Source organism: Streptopelia decaocto, assembly GCF_964273445.1.
Source record: "Streptopelia decaocto genome assembly, chromosome: 2".
NCBI lineage: Eukaryota > Metazoa > Chordata > Aves > Columbiformes > Columbidae > Streptopelia > Streptopelia decaocto.
In genome coordinates, this window is record NC_138655.1 from 42,467,564 (window position 1) to 42,485,719 (window position 18,156).

Consider the following 18,156-nt stretch of genomic DNA (forward strand, 5'->3'; position numbering starts at 1 on the left):
GTGTACATAAGATGCAGTTTGTTCTCTTCTTAATATTTTAAGGCATCCATTACAGGCATTAGTAAACAGCAGTTGTCAGGCTGAATGTATTTCCGGTTTTAGCCACTATGGCCATTCTTTGCCCTGTATCATGCTTTACCAACCTGCAGGGTGCTGTGAATAAGAAAAATGTCCCCAGAGATCTGGAAGTCTTGCCAAAAGATCGATAACAAAAAGTCCTTGCTGGCTACAAAGTAGTTAAAGGTTGGGTTAAAGGCTTGCAAACACATCACTTAGAAGAATCAATTACAAAGAAAAAAACAACCATGACAATTTTTAGTAGTAAGAAATGCTGTATGTCTGCTTAAAGACTGCTTAAAACCTCTCTCTTTCTCATGAGGCATTGCTTTGTGGTAGTAAGCCAATGCACTGTTCTGCCTGCATACTATAATGCCAGTGTCTGCCCACATCATCCAAGATGTATTCTGAGCAGAAATAAAGGAAATAAAGGTCCCAGTGAATTCTCAAAGAAAGAATTTAGACGTGAAATATGTATGAAAGATTTATCATGGAGGTTTTTTTCAACGCATGCAACCACGTCAGATTTTAACCTCTTGGCTCACACAATGATAACAGACACAAGACTGGTTTTGGTAACTGAGTCATTGACTACCAAAAAAAAAAAAAAAAAAGTAAAAAAATCTGCTAATTATAGGTAGTATTAAAATGATTTATTATTCATAAAATTTAAATACAGTTAAATTGGGAAAAAAAAAATGTATTGGCTTTGGGCTCATAACAAAAGAGCTTCTCCTGGTTTATGAGCCTCAGATTACCAAATAACCTTGACAGCTGAATCAGTGTTCCATGACAACAAGCAGGCCATTGATAAATAGCAACAAAACTATTAGACGTTGAATTTATGAGATGAGTAATAGAGAAGCTAAATTATAGGTTTACCATTTGACAAACTACAGCTTGACAAATCTGTGCTAACGTACGTGTATGTGTGCATGTACATAAGCAAAAGAGAGAAATAGAAACTTTTTAAGACAAAGGTGAATTTGATATACCATGAATGTTACAAAGACTTAAATATATCCTTTTGATAGTCATTAAATTTCCAGTGTCCATTGTCAAATAGCTTACAAATCACATGTAAATACTTGAAAAACCATACCACTTATGAAGTTGTTCTTCTGGTTTTATTTCCATTTTTACTTTTAAGCACTGTAACGCAGAAAAGAAGGGGAATTGCTGGTAGGTGGTGAATCTTTAAACTGGCTCTTGCAATCTAATAGATTCCAGTTGTAACTCAAACCCAGCTGTTTAAGAGGTCAGCAGCAAAAGCAAGTGTATATCCTGCTGGATTTGAAAAATCTCTTCCTGTCCTACGGAGGGCAATTTACACTTCCTAAGCAAAAAAAGAAACAACTGTGTTTTGTCATCTTCCTACAAGCAGAGTGGAAGGCATCAAGAATTATTTTGCTTGAAGCTGTATCTCATGTATTCACTTATTTTAAAATGATGGGAACTATAGAGGAAATTTGGGTGAGTGGTTGCTTGTGTACAGAAAAATATACCATAAGGACAAGCTAGGGTATCAGTCACAGAATCACAGAATGTTAGGGATTGGAAGGAACCTCAAAAGATCATCTAGTCCAATCCCCCTGCTGAAGCAGGAACACCTGAATGAGACTACACAGGAATGTGTCCAGGCGGGTTCTGAATGTAGGAGTCTTTCACAGAGGAGAAAATTTCTAACATGAGCAATGTGCTTGCAGACAGATTTGTGGGCATCCTGTCCGGACACTGATGCAGCATCTTTTGATTTACTGCTGTAAATTGTGGTAGTTACAGTCAAGTGGAATTCCTGCGCTCTCATTTCCCAGAGCAGATCTGCAGGTGGCAGGTGGCAGCAGTGCCCCCGTACTGGTCCTGACTGTGGTCTACTAGCATCTGAGCTGGGGCTGGGCTGCCTTTCACAGTTGTGGTGAAAAAAGCAACGTGTTTAATAGATGTTGTGTCAGCCCACAGTGGTGGTCTTATAACATCGTGTTACTAGAAAAAAGGTTGTGCTTAATGAGCAGGGATACAGCAGTCAACTTACCTTCTTACCATGTTTTCCCTTAACTTGACTGGAAGATACAGAATTGTCAGACAATTTACAAGATTAAAGCTGAAGAGCTAGATGAAGATCTTTGACCTGTGTTGCGCAGAGGGCATACTAGATGATCTAATTGGATCTTCTGTTCTAAAAATCTACTAATTATGCTTGTGTAAGAAACAGCTTCGTCAAAGGGGAATTAAACACTGGAAATTCATCTTGTCCTAAACACTCTCACACTAGCTACTAGAGGTAAACTTGAAGATTGACAAATAAATGAGAAAGATTAAAAGCAAACCTAGTGAAGCTTGTGGTTGTTAAAAAAATTGTGTGAGAAGGGATTTCAAACATTTGTCATTTATTCAATTTTCCTGAAACAACATAAATGATATAAATTGTTGATCACAAATATGAATTAAGAAACTCTGGATAGCATTTTCTTTGAAATACATTATGCATATTTTTGGATACTGCCTCCATCCCTGATGTCTGTTATATAGGCATCATTTTCAAGGGGATGCTTTTACCATTGTGATTCTAACCTTTAATATGATATTTATGTTATCCTCTACTCATAAAGAGAGAAGTAATACAGAAGCCATAATGTATTCAACTACAGCAGGTGCTTAGCATCCAGCATTCCTGATGCCCATAGCATTTTAGCTTTCAGAAGATCAAGAATATCTAACATGTTTAAGATGCACATGGCAGAATTTTAACATTCCCCCTAAAATGTAAATCTTTGTATTTCTGTGTCCTTCATGTTTGCAATGGTGGATTGCCAAAAAGGTGCTTGGCCAAAAATGGGTATTTTTTTAACAAAAAGCTCAAGTTAGTCATATGCTTTCATCCAAAACAATCAGAACCTGAGCCAATTTAGTGCACGTAAGATACCTTGGAAGGATTAATTTATGCTGGTGAGCTTGTAATATGTGTAAGCAATAGGAATTCTCTGCATACATGGATTTTTTGCAAATCTTGCAGTTAAGTCAGTGAGCCAAATGTAAAATCCAACACCTAAGGGCATTGTGTGGATTTGTAATGCACCCTCGGGGTGCCTAAGGTTGAGAAACCATGGAGTGGATTACACAGATTCATATATGTAGTTTTTTCAGCTCTGACAGATATAATATGAGCATTATTATTCATACTACATAAATTTCTTAGAATACTGTATGTAAAAGAACAAGGAAATAATGCTAAATCACTTACACAAAAAGTTATTTAAAAAAAAGTGTTGAAGGTTCAAGCCTCCTTAGTGAGATGTTGTATGATGTAACACCTATATGCCATACCAACCAGCTGCATGGCAGCAAAGGCTTTGTTAAATATCTGTAGAAGTAAATTAATATGCAGACCAATATGTGGATCTTAAAGGAGCTGAAGGAAGTATACCAAATCTGGGAACAGTCTCCCCATTTGAGCATTGCCCTCTCTTCTCATGTTGGTCATCTGAAAGCTGGACATCTAGACTGGGCAAGGTCTTTCCAGAGGGATGGCTCAGCCTGTTTGTCAGATAGATCTATTTTGAAGGGGGATGAATTGTCCTCAGGAGGAATCTTTTTCCAAAGCATGTACAGAGACCTGAGAAGAGCTTAAACTAGGCATTTATGGCTGGAATTAATGAAATGAAACCAATGGCTGGGACTGATTATTAAAAGAGGGACCGTATGGCAACATTTTCTGAAGGTACAGTGTGATTCACACAGGTTTCATGCGGCTGAACTCAAGGTATGTAGTTGGATATCCATACTGATGTAAAGGTAATGGAGCCAAAGGCTCAGGATGTGGTAGTATAACTAGTGGTGTATTTTTCCCCTTAGCTGTTTCTCTGGATTATCAACCCAGACTACAATTTAGTTCATCTTTTCCTGGGTGTGTTTATTTTACTGCAGAGCTGGTCTTAGAATGGAATATACTAGTTCAGGATTAAGGATGTTGGAATATGTCTTTTTTTGGTTTTGTCCTCTTCCTCATTCCCTTTACCCTAAACAAATTCTGGCAGCAGTGAAAAGAAATGGGATTTGCCTGGGCCCTGGACTTCGAGTACATGAGCTAAAATTAAATATCCACTGAACAGAATTTGCTCAAACTGCAAGTGAATTAATATTTTGTCAGTCCTCACTTTTGTACTTAGATTTAAACTAGGCGATTATGTTATTTTTTAAACAATTTACCCCTCACTTCTCCCCCATTTTTCTCTATCATTGCCAATTGATATTGCAGTGCCTACAAATGCTCCATGGCTAAGAAGAGAAAAGCTGAAGAACAGATATCAGGTGTCCCCGTCAACAAAAGGAAGTCCCTGTTAATGAAGCCCCGCCACTACAGCCCCAGTTTGGAATGCAAAGAAGAAAATGAAGACAGGACAGACTTACAGGAGGACATCAGTGTCCTCGAAAGCAGCTCAACTTCAGGTAGTCGTGCAGTGCGGTTTCCTTTGTACATGAATTCCACGGAGGGGACATATGAAACAGTATTTTCAAAAAGGATACAGAATGTGTTTGACTTCTAGCAGAGTTGGCGTGGTTCATTTCTGTCTAAGTTTAACCATCGTACTTCCAATTATTTTGTACAATATCTCCTCCTGGGGTCTTGTAAACGTTTTGTAGGTCACACAGAGAGACAACTGCTGCAGCAGGTGAGATATGGAGCAGCATCTGCTTCTCCACTAGTTCTGTCAAAGAACAAGGTTAAGCCCACCACTGAGAAAAACACATTTATGAAGAGTATAATTTCACTGGAATATATAGAGCTCTTAGGAGGGAAAAAAAAAAAAAAAAAAAGCTTAGCAAAACATAGTTGACTTTAACATTTAGCAAAGCAATTTCATGCATGTGACTGCTACGTGTGTTCTGTATAATGTGATTATTAGACTCAGCACTTTATATTTGTTATTCCAGCTCTGCTAAGCCAAATTTATAGAAACTTCTACAGTGTGTATCCTGCAAAATATGGAAGAGGACAGGGAGACAGAAAGTTATAGCTGCAGTATGTTTTTTTTTTTTCTTCCTAGTATATGTTTATGTATATTCAGGATGAAAACAAAAATCAAACTAAACTAGCTGTCACACATTTGTTTCAGAAGTCCACACAAGTTGTTAATCAGACAACTGAGAAGAAATCAGTGAAATACATTCCACATTTGTTTTAAAAGGAAGTCAACTTTAGATAGCAAAAGTCAAGATAAAAGTGATGTGATCTGGCCTTGAGAAATTAGTAATCATAGATACTATGAAAACAGAGTGAACTTATATTCCACTCAGTTGCTAATTGCTACAGGAGTTTAAAGGTGATTTATTTTCCACTCAGTTTCTTGTTCCATCTTCTCAAATATTTTGGAAGGATAGTGTGCTAGATAACCTCATCTAGGCTCCCTCTTCCTCCAAAGGCTGTATCAGATAATCTTTTGAGGTTCCTTCCAGCCCAGGCTGTTTTATGATTCTATGATGAACTGAGATTAGAAATTTATATCTATATCCACTCTAAATAGATTTTCCTTAAAACAAAACCAAACCCCCAAAATGTATGTATATGAATAGTATAAAACAAATAGAAGAAGGAGGCAGTCTTTCTGATTAAAGAGTCAAATCCTGGTTTTATAACGTAAAAATCAGTGGAGGTCTTTCTGTCATTTCTATGTGGCAAAGAGCAGTTTGAGTAAGAGGTCTTGTGTGTTTTATTTGTTTGGGCCTTTTTTTTTTTTAAAAAAAATATATAGATTTTAGCTAATTATTCTTGTATTGATTCAGCCTGGTTCCAGGCCATCCAGGCCTGCCTCAGTAATGTGTTTTTCTTTCCCTTGTGTCTGTCCTCCGCACAGCTTGAGGAACTTGCTGAAGGGAAAGCACTGTGATGGGTGTAAAGGTAGAATTTGTGCCATATACAGATGAACCAAGGTTATTCAACTGGTTCTTTGTTGTTTTTTTTTTTAAAAAAAAGGGCAATTGTTGGGCCAGGTCTATTGATATAAATGTAGAGGAACCCTATTTGCACTTAGCCCTTCAGTCAAAAGAAAAAAGCCACCTTCTTTCAAAAATAGGTATTTGATACAAGTGAGATTTCTCAAAAACTGCTTGTGTCAATGATAATACAACCTATCCCTTTTGCATTAATTTCACCAGCTACAAAACCAGTTTCAGCTAAAGCATACAGCTGGTCTGGGTATGGAGGCAATATTTGTAATATTGCTCATTTTATTATGAACTCATGATTCTTGTAGGTTGATCAGTTAACGCTTCAGCTCATGGCTTGATGCAACCGTAAACAAAGCTGAGTTTTGATTATTTTTAAAGTAAATTTACAGCCTGTAGAAGTGAAAAGCAAAGCTGGGACAGGTGAACTATTAAGATTGGTTCAACAATAAATGTTTAAACATTGCATTTAAAAATTGCCGATTATTTAAGAGGCAAAAATCTGTTATGCATTTATATTATTTTTCATCTTTCATACAGAAAAATAACTGAAAAGACCTGTTACTATAATCAAGGTTTGTTTTGTTTTCTTTTGTTTTGAAGGATGGGAGACTTATTTTAAAACTAGAACTTCTTTCCTTTTGAAATAACCCACTGTTGGGATTTTGCTATATTCCAAATGGCAGAAGAGCAAATAATAAAAAAACATTTGGCCGAAGTTGGCCATAGAGCCAAATCATCGTTCTTACTTCCTGAGATATGAAAAGACCGCAGACTTCTTTATTCAGAATACTGCAATGTGTGTGGTACTAGACCAGCTGCTAAAAAGTTGCACTAAGGTTTATGGAGATTTTTTTTAAACACAACTTTGTGAACACAGTGCATAAGGCCACCTCTCCCCACATGAGTTCAATTTTCTGAAGAAGAATAAGAATTAATCAATATTTTCTTTTAACATATAACAAACAGTTGAACCAAACAATTATGTAAACTGGAAATGACCCAAAATGCTAACAGTTTGGCAGCAGTAAAGTGAAATGCATTGTGGTGCACATGTGCATTTTTGTCCCCCTTTTCCCCTTCACAATAATCTGCACTTAATAGGAATATTTTAAACTATGTAGCTAAGCAACAGAGGTAATTGTTGCTTTCTAGAGCTTTTGTTAGGCACTCTAACACAGCCCAAATATGCATAATTAGGTATAATGTCTATAAATCATTATTGTACACATGTGGGTAGTTAAGTGGATTGAGAGAATAGTTCAATGAATTGGACATATTCACTGAAAATGCTTTTATTTGTTTTCTGTAGTTCATAATACTTTAAAATTATCATAACCCTTTACACTTTCTCTTAATAGCTCACTGTGTTATTGAGAGAAACTTCATTTGCATTTTAGACTATGCTTAATTTATTATTAAAACCTGGACTACTTCTGATTCAGGAGAGAACAGACATATCTTATGAAATAGTCTGTGCTTGTTTATTCATCCTCCTTTCTAGGAAGTAAAATGTTAAATTTTTCAGTTTATGTTGAATAGATCCCAACAAAAGAATGTACCCTATAATCAGCATTATTGAAGGGGCTAGTGTTGTGACTAAATTCTTCCCTTCATCCAAAAATGCTTTTAGTTACTATGGCAATATTTACTTGATCCTGGCATACCAGTGTTGATTTTAGAGAGATAATTACCAGAAAGAAAGATGATGGAGATGTATTTTTGAGTGTCCTTGTCAGAGGAAATGTTTATAAAAAATTAAATGAGATACAAAAGGCATATTGTCTTCCACACCGACAACCTCTCCTACATGCAGCCTCTATTACCTGCTGGCTGCTGCTTTCCTTCTGAAGAAAGATGTTTATAAAGACAGGATGCACTTCAGTGGTGTCTTAAACAAGTCCTTTATGAGTCTGTACGTAACAACCATTTCTGTTTGCCTGTGCGTGACCTGATCTATCACTTAATGTGGCAATTCAGTGGTGACCAGAAGCTTGCCTTTTGTGAAGTATTGAGGTTTTTTCCAGCAAGGTCTTTCCGAGGCTCTGGGGTGACTGGAAAAGCAATTAAGGTCCATTTTGAGAAAATATTTGGGAATCTTAGGTGAAAGAAAAGTGAAAATAGATGAGAGCAATTTTAGTTTATGTGTGTATTTGTATGTATTTTATACAAATATCATGTAGATTGTGTGTATATGTATAGTATCTATCTATATATGGCACATATTTAAATGAATGTATATGAATGTGCATGTGTTCTAAAATAATATATGTCTTCAGTATCAGTGAAAAATGGCAACGTATTTATTTCTCATATAGTTTTGGAGCTATAATGTGAAGTAGATATAATCTCAGAAGGGCTTTTGAGTAAAGAGATGTCAATTGGTAAGTAAGTATCTTCATATCACTTCTACTAGACACAAAAAACAGTTATTCTTACATATTTTTCTCTTGCTTTTTTGTCATACAGAGGAAAGTACTCCAAAATCATCTGAGGAAACCCTACATTCAGGTGGGCATGAAAATTCCAGTCAAAGAAAAGATAACTACTCCAGCTATCAAGATGCTGTGGCCTCATCTCTGATGAACAAGGGAAAATTGGCAAAAGATGCACCCAGTCGAACAGTGGCTGAAAATCTAAATGACAGTGGCATTCAATCCTTAAAAACAGAAAGTGATGACACTGATGAATGTTACATGATTAACTCAGCTGAAGGAAAGGCAAAGACTGTTATTTCTGACACAAAATACTGTTCATCTGAGGAAAATGAAAGTAACTCTGAAACTATGGACAATGAATGGGACAGCTCCTCGAATTTCTCAGAAGAAACTAGTGTAAAGCCTCTTGTAACTCCGAAGTACATGGTAGAGTGTAATCAGCCTAGCATCCTGGAAGTCCCAGAAATTAAGAAGGAAGAGGTAGATTTTGGCCCCTGTGAAACACTTTGTGACTCAGAAACAGAACTAAGAGCACCCCAGGAGTCTCACCCAGATCCTTTTGATAAAAGAATTCAAAATCCCTTCCCTGAAAGTGAAGAAGATGACAATGAGTGCCTGTCAGAAATCACAGAAGTGTCAGTTGAGCTGGACAAAACAAAAGGGAACTTGAGTTTGCTAGAACAAGCAATCGCTCTGCAGGCAGAGCAGGGGCATGTGTTTCACAGCACCTACAAGGAACTGGATAGATTTCTTCTGGAGCATCTAGCAGGGGAAAGGAGACAAACCAAAGTTACCGACATTGGTGGGAGACAGATATTTAGCAACAAACGTAAGGAAGTATTTTTGACTGTTCATACTCGCTTAAGCATTTATCCTGTGACTGATAGAGCATTCTGAACTGGGTTTTATAGCAACAGTAAAGAATCTGGAATTTAGCTGGTAATTTTGTTAATTATGTACCTTCACACTAGTGCCTTGCATCTAACCAGGTTAAACGCTAGGTACTTGGCTTCCTGCCAAACCGCTATGTGAAATGATCAGTAATGGGTACTAAAAGGGCTGTGTAGCTGGCACTGACACTCCTTCTCCTTTTCCTCCTCCTCTACTTCCTCCTCCATAGGGCACTAATATATGCCTCCTAAATTTCAGCAGCCAAAAGAGAAGACATTAAAACAGTGCTTAAGGAAAGGTTAGGGTGAAAAACTGGCCTCTTCCAAATATACCACCTAATTCCTAAGCCATGTGTTTTCTCAGTTCAGTCTACTTCATGTATCAACATTAGATTTAGCTACAGCCAGCACTTCTGAGCCAGGAAAGCACAAGCCATGCTCTTCTGCCTCATTCGTAATCAACAGAATTACCAGTAAGTTCCAAAATCTTTATCGTTTCTGGTGGTTGTGCAATCTCCTGCAAAGCTGTAGGAACGTTGCTCCATTTTCAGTACTTAATCAGGTTTCTAGAAGTGGATATTTAAAAGATTTGGGTTTGATTTATAAACTGGTCAGTCTGGTATGAAACCCCTCAACTGAGGATAATTACAGAACATCAAGAGATGTCATTTTACAAGCACGCTCCCTGCTACAGTAAGTAACAATAAATTCATCTGTCGTTTGAGTTTTCCTTTTGGGCTTCCAAGTATACTGAGGTCACCACAGCATTGCTGCAATTTCTGTTTTTGATAAATTAATTACTTTGGTACTCCTAGTGTTACTTTAGAGTAGTTCCTGGGTACATTGCAAATATTATACTAGTTGAGTTATCTAAAGTGTTTAGTGTATAAGATGACTGACAAGTTTTTTAGGAGCTGCAACTACAGAATATTTCCTGCAGTATTTGGGAAGAATATGTATGCATCTCATTTTTCTGTCTCAAGCAGTCTTTTCATTAGCATGTCAAGCTGTGCATGCAAGGTATTAGTCTACCTCCTTGCTAAAACTACATGAATCTTTATTTGCTCAGATGACTATGGTATATGCAGGAATTTTATAGATACCTGTTCTTATCCTGAGACTAGCTATGTTCAACAGGTTTACATTGGAGTCAATGTGATTTTCTCACAGCACACATAGGAAGGAGCAGTGATGGTAAGCATTGCAGAATCTGGCCCTTCCTGATCTGCCTCCTATTATTATTAGCTGTAGTTTGTAGGTGAGTTAAGAGGTAATGCTCATGGATGAATAAACTAGGTTTTGTTCAGATCATATAAACACTACATAATTTTTCACTTTATATTATTAACTTTTTTATTTTTGAAAAAATTACCAGGAAATCCATCAGCTCTTAATTTTCTTTCTTGGATTCTACATCAGAAAAAAATTACTTAAATTTATATTTTTCCATCTTTTTAATGATGAACCTTTCCAATTAGTGGGGTAAAAAATTAAATCATATTTCAAGCTCCCTTTGTTTTCTGTCCACTATTGCAGCACATTCCATTTGCAGTGATTCTAAATGGCATGTGGTCTCCTGTTGATGCTCAGTCTTATTTTCTTTCCTCCCTATTTTTTTTTTTTTTACCTGAGGTCTGGCCAAGAAGTTTAACCCTCAGCTGTCTCTGGCGATTGTGTCCCTAAGTACATCCTACCTTGCAGTCCAACAAATCAAGGTTGAAGGAGGCTGCTCCCTGTGCTGGCTGCAGCTGTTTTCTCCCCCAGCACCGAATGTTGTTGGCAGCCAATCACAGATGGAGCTAAAACCATCCTCAGCAATTTATGCGGCCACTTCCTCCAGATTTCTCACAAGAGAATTTCTGGACTCAAATTCATCCATTTCTCGCCCAGGCTTTTGATCCTGCATTGGAAGTCAAATAAAGGCTTTCTGACCAGTGCTTCTTGCACAATTCTAGGTGCTCGAAACAAAAATTGGGAATGCACTGTGGCCATTCCAGAGTGGTAGCTGTGGGGCTGGGCTGAGACCTCGCTTTTGAAAGGGTATCGGCTGCTCCATGTTTTCACTGTCATTGTGGGCTGCTCCACAAAGCGGCATTGCCATGTGTACCAGAGGGAGCTGCTTGCCTTGCCTCTCAAATGTAAAGTGGCATGTATTCAGTTCCCTAACAAAGAACCTACAGCCTAGAGATCTGCGATATTTAAGGAAAGGCTTCTGGTTGAAATGCTTTTTGTTTGTTCGTTTGTTTCACACCTCAGCTTTTATTTGATTGTCCCAGCTTCCTGCAGTCTGACATTAACAGAGTAAAAGATTGTTTCTGTTTTTTTATTTATTCTTTTATATATCTTGCTGTTGGCTGATGCTGCCAGTTTTCTGGCTTACTGGATTGTGGCTTCTGTCCTGTTTGAAGCTCTGAATGGAATAAATGACACCATAATCCTAATGCTATATAGTTTAGCACATAAAGGGTATATTGGGAGGGGGAAGCCATTGTTTAAAGGACACAGCGTGAAAACCTAAAGTGATGCTTAAATCACATACATCTCTGCTAAAACTTTGTGTAGGAATTACATCTGAAGTATGAAATAGAGAGTATCATGCTCCTAGGGTCACTCAGATGAGTGCAGAAAGGGCTAAAGCCAAACAAAATCCTTATCTGATTTCTCTGCAGATTCACCCAGGCCTGAAAAGAGAGAGACCAAATGCCCCATCCCAGGATGTGATGGCACAGGGCACGTGACTGGGCTGTACCCTCACCACCGCAGTCTCTCGGGCTGTCCACATAAAGTTAGAGTGCCACTAGAAAGTGAGTATCATCACCTCGTAGTCAAAAATGACCGGATTTGACCAGTATTGTGGGTAGTGCGTGCTCAAGCTGGAAAAGAAACCCACTTTTTCTGGGTGAAAGTGCAGAATGAGGCTAAGAGAAGGGCCATGGCACATTCTTTGCCCTCCAGCTTTTAATCGCGGCTTTACTTCCCACATTTGTGGAGCTCAAGTACTCCTCAGCAGTAGCATAACAAACAGCACTAAGTTCCTCAGGTGGCTGGGGAAGAATAAAATCTGAGTCAAACTATGCCCATCCTGCCAGCAGACCTGCACACTGCAGTCTTATGAATCTTCAAGATCTTGCTTGCCCCTGCCTTTGGCTAATGCATACAGCACAGAAATCACCTGCTTGTTTCAGATCTGTGACCTGATTTGCCGTAATCACACGCCGAGGCTGTTGGTTTTCATTGCCAATAACTGAGAGGCCTGGGCGTGCTTATTCAGAGATGTTTCCAGCGTTCCCCTTATCACTGAGCTCAAAAAGGTTATTTCCATCAATATATCCCAGTGTTAGTCCACAGCATGTCCCTCTTGTATAACTGTATCATGCTAACCCTTCTATGCCCAGTCTAGCCTGAATTTCTCTGCTTATCTCTAGCTGTGCTGATCTGATTACATTGGTTTGTGTGTGCGTATGTGTGTAATCTTGCAATGTGATGCAATTAAATGCTCCATAATAAGCCAAAACCTAATGTGAAACTAGTCATTTAAACAACCTAGTTAGTCAGATTGGGTTTTGTGTGGCATGTGTAACAACAAATTAAAAGGATGCTTGCACTTTACCAATGTCCTGTTCCTAACTGCAGCTCTCTCTCTCTTTTAAAATCTGGTACTGACCTAAACTTATAGAAACATCTGCTGAGTTATGCAGGCCACTGCATTTGGAAGGCCCTGGCAACAATAACTTTCTAAAAAGTTAAAACTAACAACTCCTTGTTAATTAGCACACTTCCATTCAGATGTGTTCTGTCCTGGGGGAATAAAAAAAATAATAAAAAAATATATATGTGTGTGTGTGTAATTTGGTTCCTGAAAGAATAAACCAGTTGACTGAACAGACATACATCTCAGTCTTAGTAAATATAATCTGCATCAAAAGACATGTACATGTAAGAGGTTGTAACCACTGCTGGGAGTGTAAGTCGCTGCTTGGGAGCGTGACCAATTGGTCTGAAGTAGTTTTGGCAGAGCTCAGATGATCAGGAGGTATCAGACTTCAAAGATCAAATCATCAGGGCTCAGATCAGATCACCATACTCAGGTGCAAGGCATAAAAAACCTGTACCTGAGGGCTGCAGCTATACATAGCATAACTGCGTGGCCCAGAGTTCCTCTGTGATCTCCCTTTTCTAGTTGACTGTGTTAGTGATGTATGGGTCAGTGGGCATAGGGCTTCATGATACAACATCCTTGCTAACCTCCCCCTTTCTTCTTTTAAAGTCTCTAGAAACAATGATGTACATGTGAGAAACCACACTATAACAATGTAGGGATAAACTGGCCTTGCTGTACTGTAGGTTCTTTGATGCTGCTTTTCTTTTCGTAGTCAAAATGTGACAGCATTAAGAATCTCAGTTTGAAGAAAAAATGTTCATATTTTTTAATATATGTGTTTTTAGTTGATGCATGCTATTGTAACTGTGTTTTTTTTTTTTTTTTCTTATTCCCACTTAGTTCTTGCCATGCATGAAAATGTTTTAAAGTGCCCGACCCCAGGATGCACTGGGAGAGGACATGTCAACAGCAATCGCAACACACACAGAAGGTAGGCTGGAAAAGTTCCTGCCCGCTTAAAATCTAAAATGTGCTTGGCAGTAAACTGATGGGCACATCTTGGAATTAGATGTTATGTACTATGCTGCAGAATTCCTACAAACTGTATTGTTTATAACCAAATAATTGTGTTTAATTTCATTATATAAAAAATGGCTGCAGCATTGAGGATGGCAAATTCAACTAGTATTTTTCACATATGAGATTTCAAACAACAATTTCATTACAGTCTTCACATTGAAACACTATCATGCAAAAGGGGTAGGAATGAGCAAATAAATTATTATTGCTACAGCTAGAAAACCTACAGGAAACCAAAGCCTCTTCATTTTGCACCCGATATGTCTTTGGCAGGAGCTTCCCATCAAAGCACATTCTCTTTTAGCAAAACAGGAAATTTTAAGTGGAACACCTTAGAATCCTGGTAAAAACTAACTCAATTTATTGCCCTCAGGAATGTCATCTCCCCGCTTGGAACACTCCTGTCTGTTTAGCTCGCTGCCTGCAGGGAGAAAGTAAAATTGAGAAAAGCCTTCCAGACAGGCAGCTGGGGAATTGCAGCTGGGCTGCAGGTGGGGCAGAGAGCCGACGCGCTCCATCTCCAGCAACCCACTGCTGTCGGCACGGCTCTTGTCAGGACTGCTTTCTACTGGAAGCCAGCAAGCCAAAATATTCTGTTATAGTTCTTCTGGAAAAATATAATGTCAATCTTACAATCAAACCTGGGACAGAAAATTTTCAAAACTGACTTTTTTTTTGCTGAATAGATTTTTTTTGTGGGATTTTCTTTTTTTTGGTGATCGATTGGTTGATTGGTTATTGTATGAGGACAGCAAAATCAAAGATTATCATACTGTTTTGCTATCTGTAGTCTTTACCAGAGAGATCACAAGCTCATCTACAAGAATATATAAAGAACCGGCAAATATTTTTTCAGTGTGTTTCCTGTTTTAAATCCCCAGTCATCTTTGTAGCACATCAGTTGTAACATAAGTGAGCAATGAATAGGATAAGAAAACATCTTCTAACCTAATAAAGCAAACAGGAAAAACAAACAAACAAACAACTTGAAATCACAAAATATGTTCTTTGGTAGCAGTCTTTCACATATCCCTGTTTTTCCCCAAATTCACTTTCCTTTTAATCAGTATGAGGCTTATATGCATGGTTTAGCTGACAAAGTAAATGTCATTTGTCAAAAAATTTTCTAGTGTCTTGCCAGCCACAAAACATCAAAGCAGAATTGTGGAAAACTCCTACATGATTCAGTTTCCAGATATATCACCTCCAATACATGGATTTCACAGTTTTGTATTATGGGTTGAAAACCAGCCATATCTGTGCTATAATAGCAGCAGCTCCCATAGATGCACAGGGCCTCAGGAAAGTTCAAAGTCTTTGGGTTCCAGAGCACACATTTCTCTTGCTTATGATTTCATTTTAATGTTTTTTTTTTCTTTTTTTTTCTTCTTGTTCCTTTTCATTTCTTTTCGTCACCTTGTTTTTAAACAGCCTTTCTGGTTGTCCAATTGCTGCAGCTGAAAAGTTGGCAATGTCCCAGGAAAAGAACCAGCTCGAGTCTCCAAAAGCTGGGCAGTGCCATGATCAGACTCACAGGTAGGAGCCCTCACAAACTGGTCTTTCCAAAGTATTTCTGCACTAACTATATTGATCAGTCCTCAGGTCTTTCCCTTATTTCAGATTTTAGCTACGGGGTAACTCAGTTTTCTGAGACAAACCTCTGCAAAGCTAAATAACTTGACTGTATCACAAAATTAACAAGCAGCTTTCTGCTGGTTCTTGTGCATGTGGCTGATGTTAAAGGCAACAGACTCATTTTTTGAAAAGCAATCAAATATATTCTACTAAATCTTACTTCAACACAAATAGCTTAATCAATGGTTCTCAAATGTCTTTCTCCTGTAAACCATATCTCTGATCTTGCTGAAATGCTTTAAACAATTTTCAAAAACTTTTGTTACGATATTTTGGCCACTGAAGCTTGATTCAAGATCTCTTTAACCTTATTGCACTTTTAGCAGTTCAGTCCTCCTTTATTTTCTGATTCATTTCAGAGGAATCTTCCAGTGATCAAGTATTATATTATATGAAAGGGTTGAGAACTCTGCTCATTCTGTTTCCCCACCATTGAAAAATTCATATTCTGAGTTTCTTTATTTTATTGGTTTAATTAGTTTAATTTCTCATTTATATAAAGACATCAAAAAGGGGAAACATTTTTTATTTGCATTTGTATTTTGTTTGAGATATATATGGACCCTACAGACATGCATAATTTGCACATCATTGGCACCATGGTCATTACGACCTATTATATTCAGGTCTATTTGGGGACACTTTAGTTTGTGGATTATTGACACGATCAGCTTTAATGGTTCTTTCAGAGCCATTACAGAATATTATGTCCATGTGTCTTCCAACTGCACGTGCCTTAACTCTACATATGAAAAGTCCTTAGGAAATTACTAAAGACAAGTAGTTACTGAACAATAACTAAATGGAATAACACATCATAAATCATTCATTCCTCCCAAATAACAGAGGCAATTATTTTGGATCATCTTATATTATATTTATACCATTGTCATTCATAGTAAAGTGAGAACAATAGTGATCCATAAAACTACAAATCCTTTGACAAGCAAAAATCCAGACAACTTTTAGAAATAAGGGAAACAGCATGCTGCAGTGGTAATCTAGAAGTAAATCGGTATCTTTCTTGTAAATAGCCCACGCTGTTACTAGAGAATACTAGACTTTTTTCGATGTCCTCAGCTTTGAACTTGTGTGAAGTCAAAGTACCCTTTGACTATTAAGTCAGCCACCACATTTATCTTATCTATTTCTTGTATACACCTACTGGTAAGTTTTACATATGATAGCAGCACACTTTCTGATACTGATATGCAACTGTATCCTAGTTTTGAAGAAAATTTTATTTAAATATATTGTCTTTCTCATTCATTCTTTTCCTTCTCTCTTCAGGACAAATTTAGCAAAGCAGCCTGCAGTATCTCAGTATGATTACAGAACTTCACAGCCAGTAACCTCCTCCAGAGCCACCTTGGGAAAAGAACAGGAGAAGTTTGGGAAAGTACCATTTGATTATGCCAGCTTTGATGCACAAGTTTTTGGCAAACGCACAACAGCACCTGTGACACATGGACGAAAAACACCCCAGTTCCTTGAATGTAAGCTTGAAATTTGATTATGTCTTGGAAAATGTGAAAAATGTCAATGACTTATTTTTTTTCTTTATCCCTGTTCTGCTTTCAAGTCTCTAAAATTTTAAAAAAAAAAAAAGTCTCTGTAGGAAGCATTTTAAAACACTTGTGGCCAGGACGCTAAACATAATCACTAGTTGGCTAAAAATAGTATACTAGAACATTATATATCATCACTGTAAGGTTTACTTGTTTGGTTGGTTGGTTTTTTTTGTTTTTGTTTTTTAAGAAAAAGCAACTATCAGGGGACAAGAGGACTGAAAAGGAATTGTTTATGTCTTATCTGTTATTTTCATCCTTGGCTAAACAGTGATATCCTTATGTGATAAGATGCTGCCATGAGAAGTCCCATGGAGTGTGTCTGCAGAACATGTAATAAATATGAATTGTAGCACAGAGAAATCCAAGTTGGTTTTTAAAAGGCATTTCAGATACCTTTTAGATGCATCAGTACAGGTAGATGACCACGTGTGTTGGCTGCTTTACTTCCAGGCCTGGATTGAATTTATTTCAATATCTCATATTTCTGTACTACATCTATTTGTAGTGCAAATGCTGCAGATGTTCTTCATAACTTGCATGGGAAACTTCAGCAGGATTTTGCCAGTGTATTGACAATAATAAAATACTCTTTAGTTCATAGAAACAAAAAATTCTGTTGCCATGAAGGAAACAGAAAAAAAAAAAAAATAATAAAAAGAAGGGTTTCGTTACACCATGTTTGGTTTAGAAGAAAACAGAAAAAAAATAATCTGACAAAAGATTATTTAGTTTTTTTTTTCTTTTGTTCATGACAAAAAAAATGGTAAAGGAAAACCAAAATGAAAATAAATTGCATCACATTTATCCCAACAAAGGACAATATTTATAGTAAGGTGAAGAGAAAAGCAGAAAATGTTATATGTGTATATATACTAATAAAATGTGATATAATAGATTTCTGATACTATATGATACATGTTTTATATATTTATAAAATTTAT

The 18,156-nt window shown here is 37.3% G+C and overlaps 1 protein-coding gene across 1 annotated transcript in view; it reads left to right on the forward strand.

Moving 5' to 3' along the window:
* Nucleotides 1-18,156, forward strand: part of ST18 (ST18 C2H2C-type zinc finger transcription factor) — a 180,115-nt gene that overhangs the window by 125,305 nt on the left and 36,654 nt on the right. Inside the window, exons 6-11 of the mRNA XM_082044958.1 lie at nt 4,313-4,503; nt 8,470-9,267; nt 11,998-12,132; nt 13,830-13,920; nt 15,441-15,545; nt 16,935-17,140. Coding sequence (XP_081901084.1) covers nt 4,313-4,503; nt 8,470-9,267; nt 11,998-12,132; nt 13,830-13,920; nt 15,441-15,545; nt 16,935-17,140 — 1,526 coding nt within the window. The remainder of the gene's footprint in view (nt 1-4,312; nt 4,504-8,469; nt 9,268-11,997; nt 12,133-13,829; nt 13,921-15,440; nt 15,546-16,934; nt 17,141-18,156) is intronic.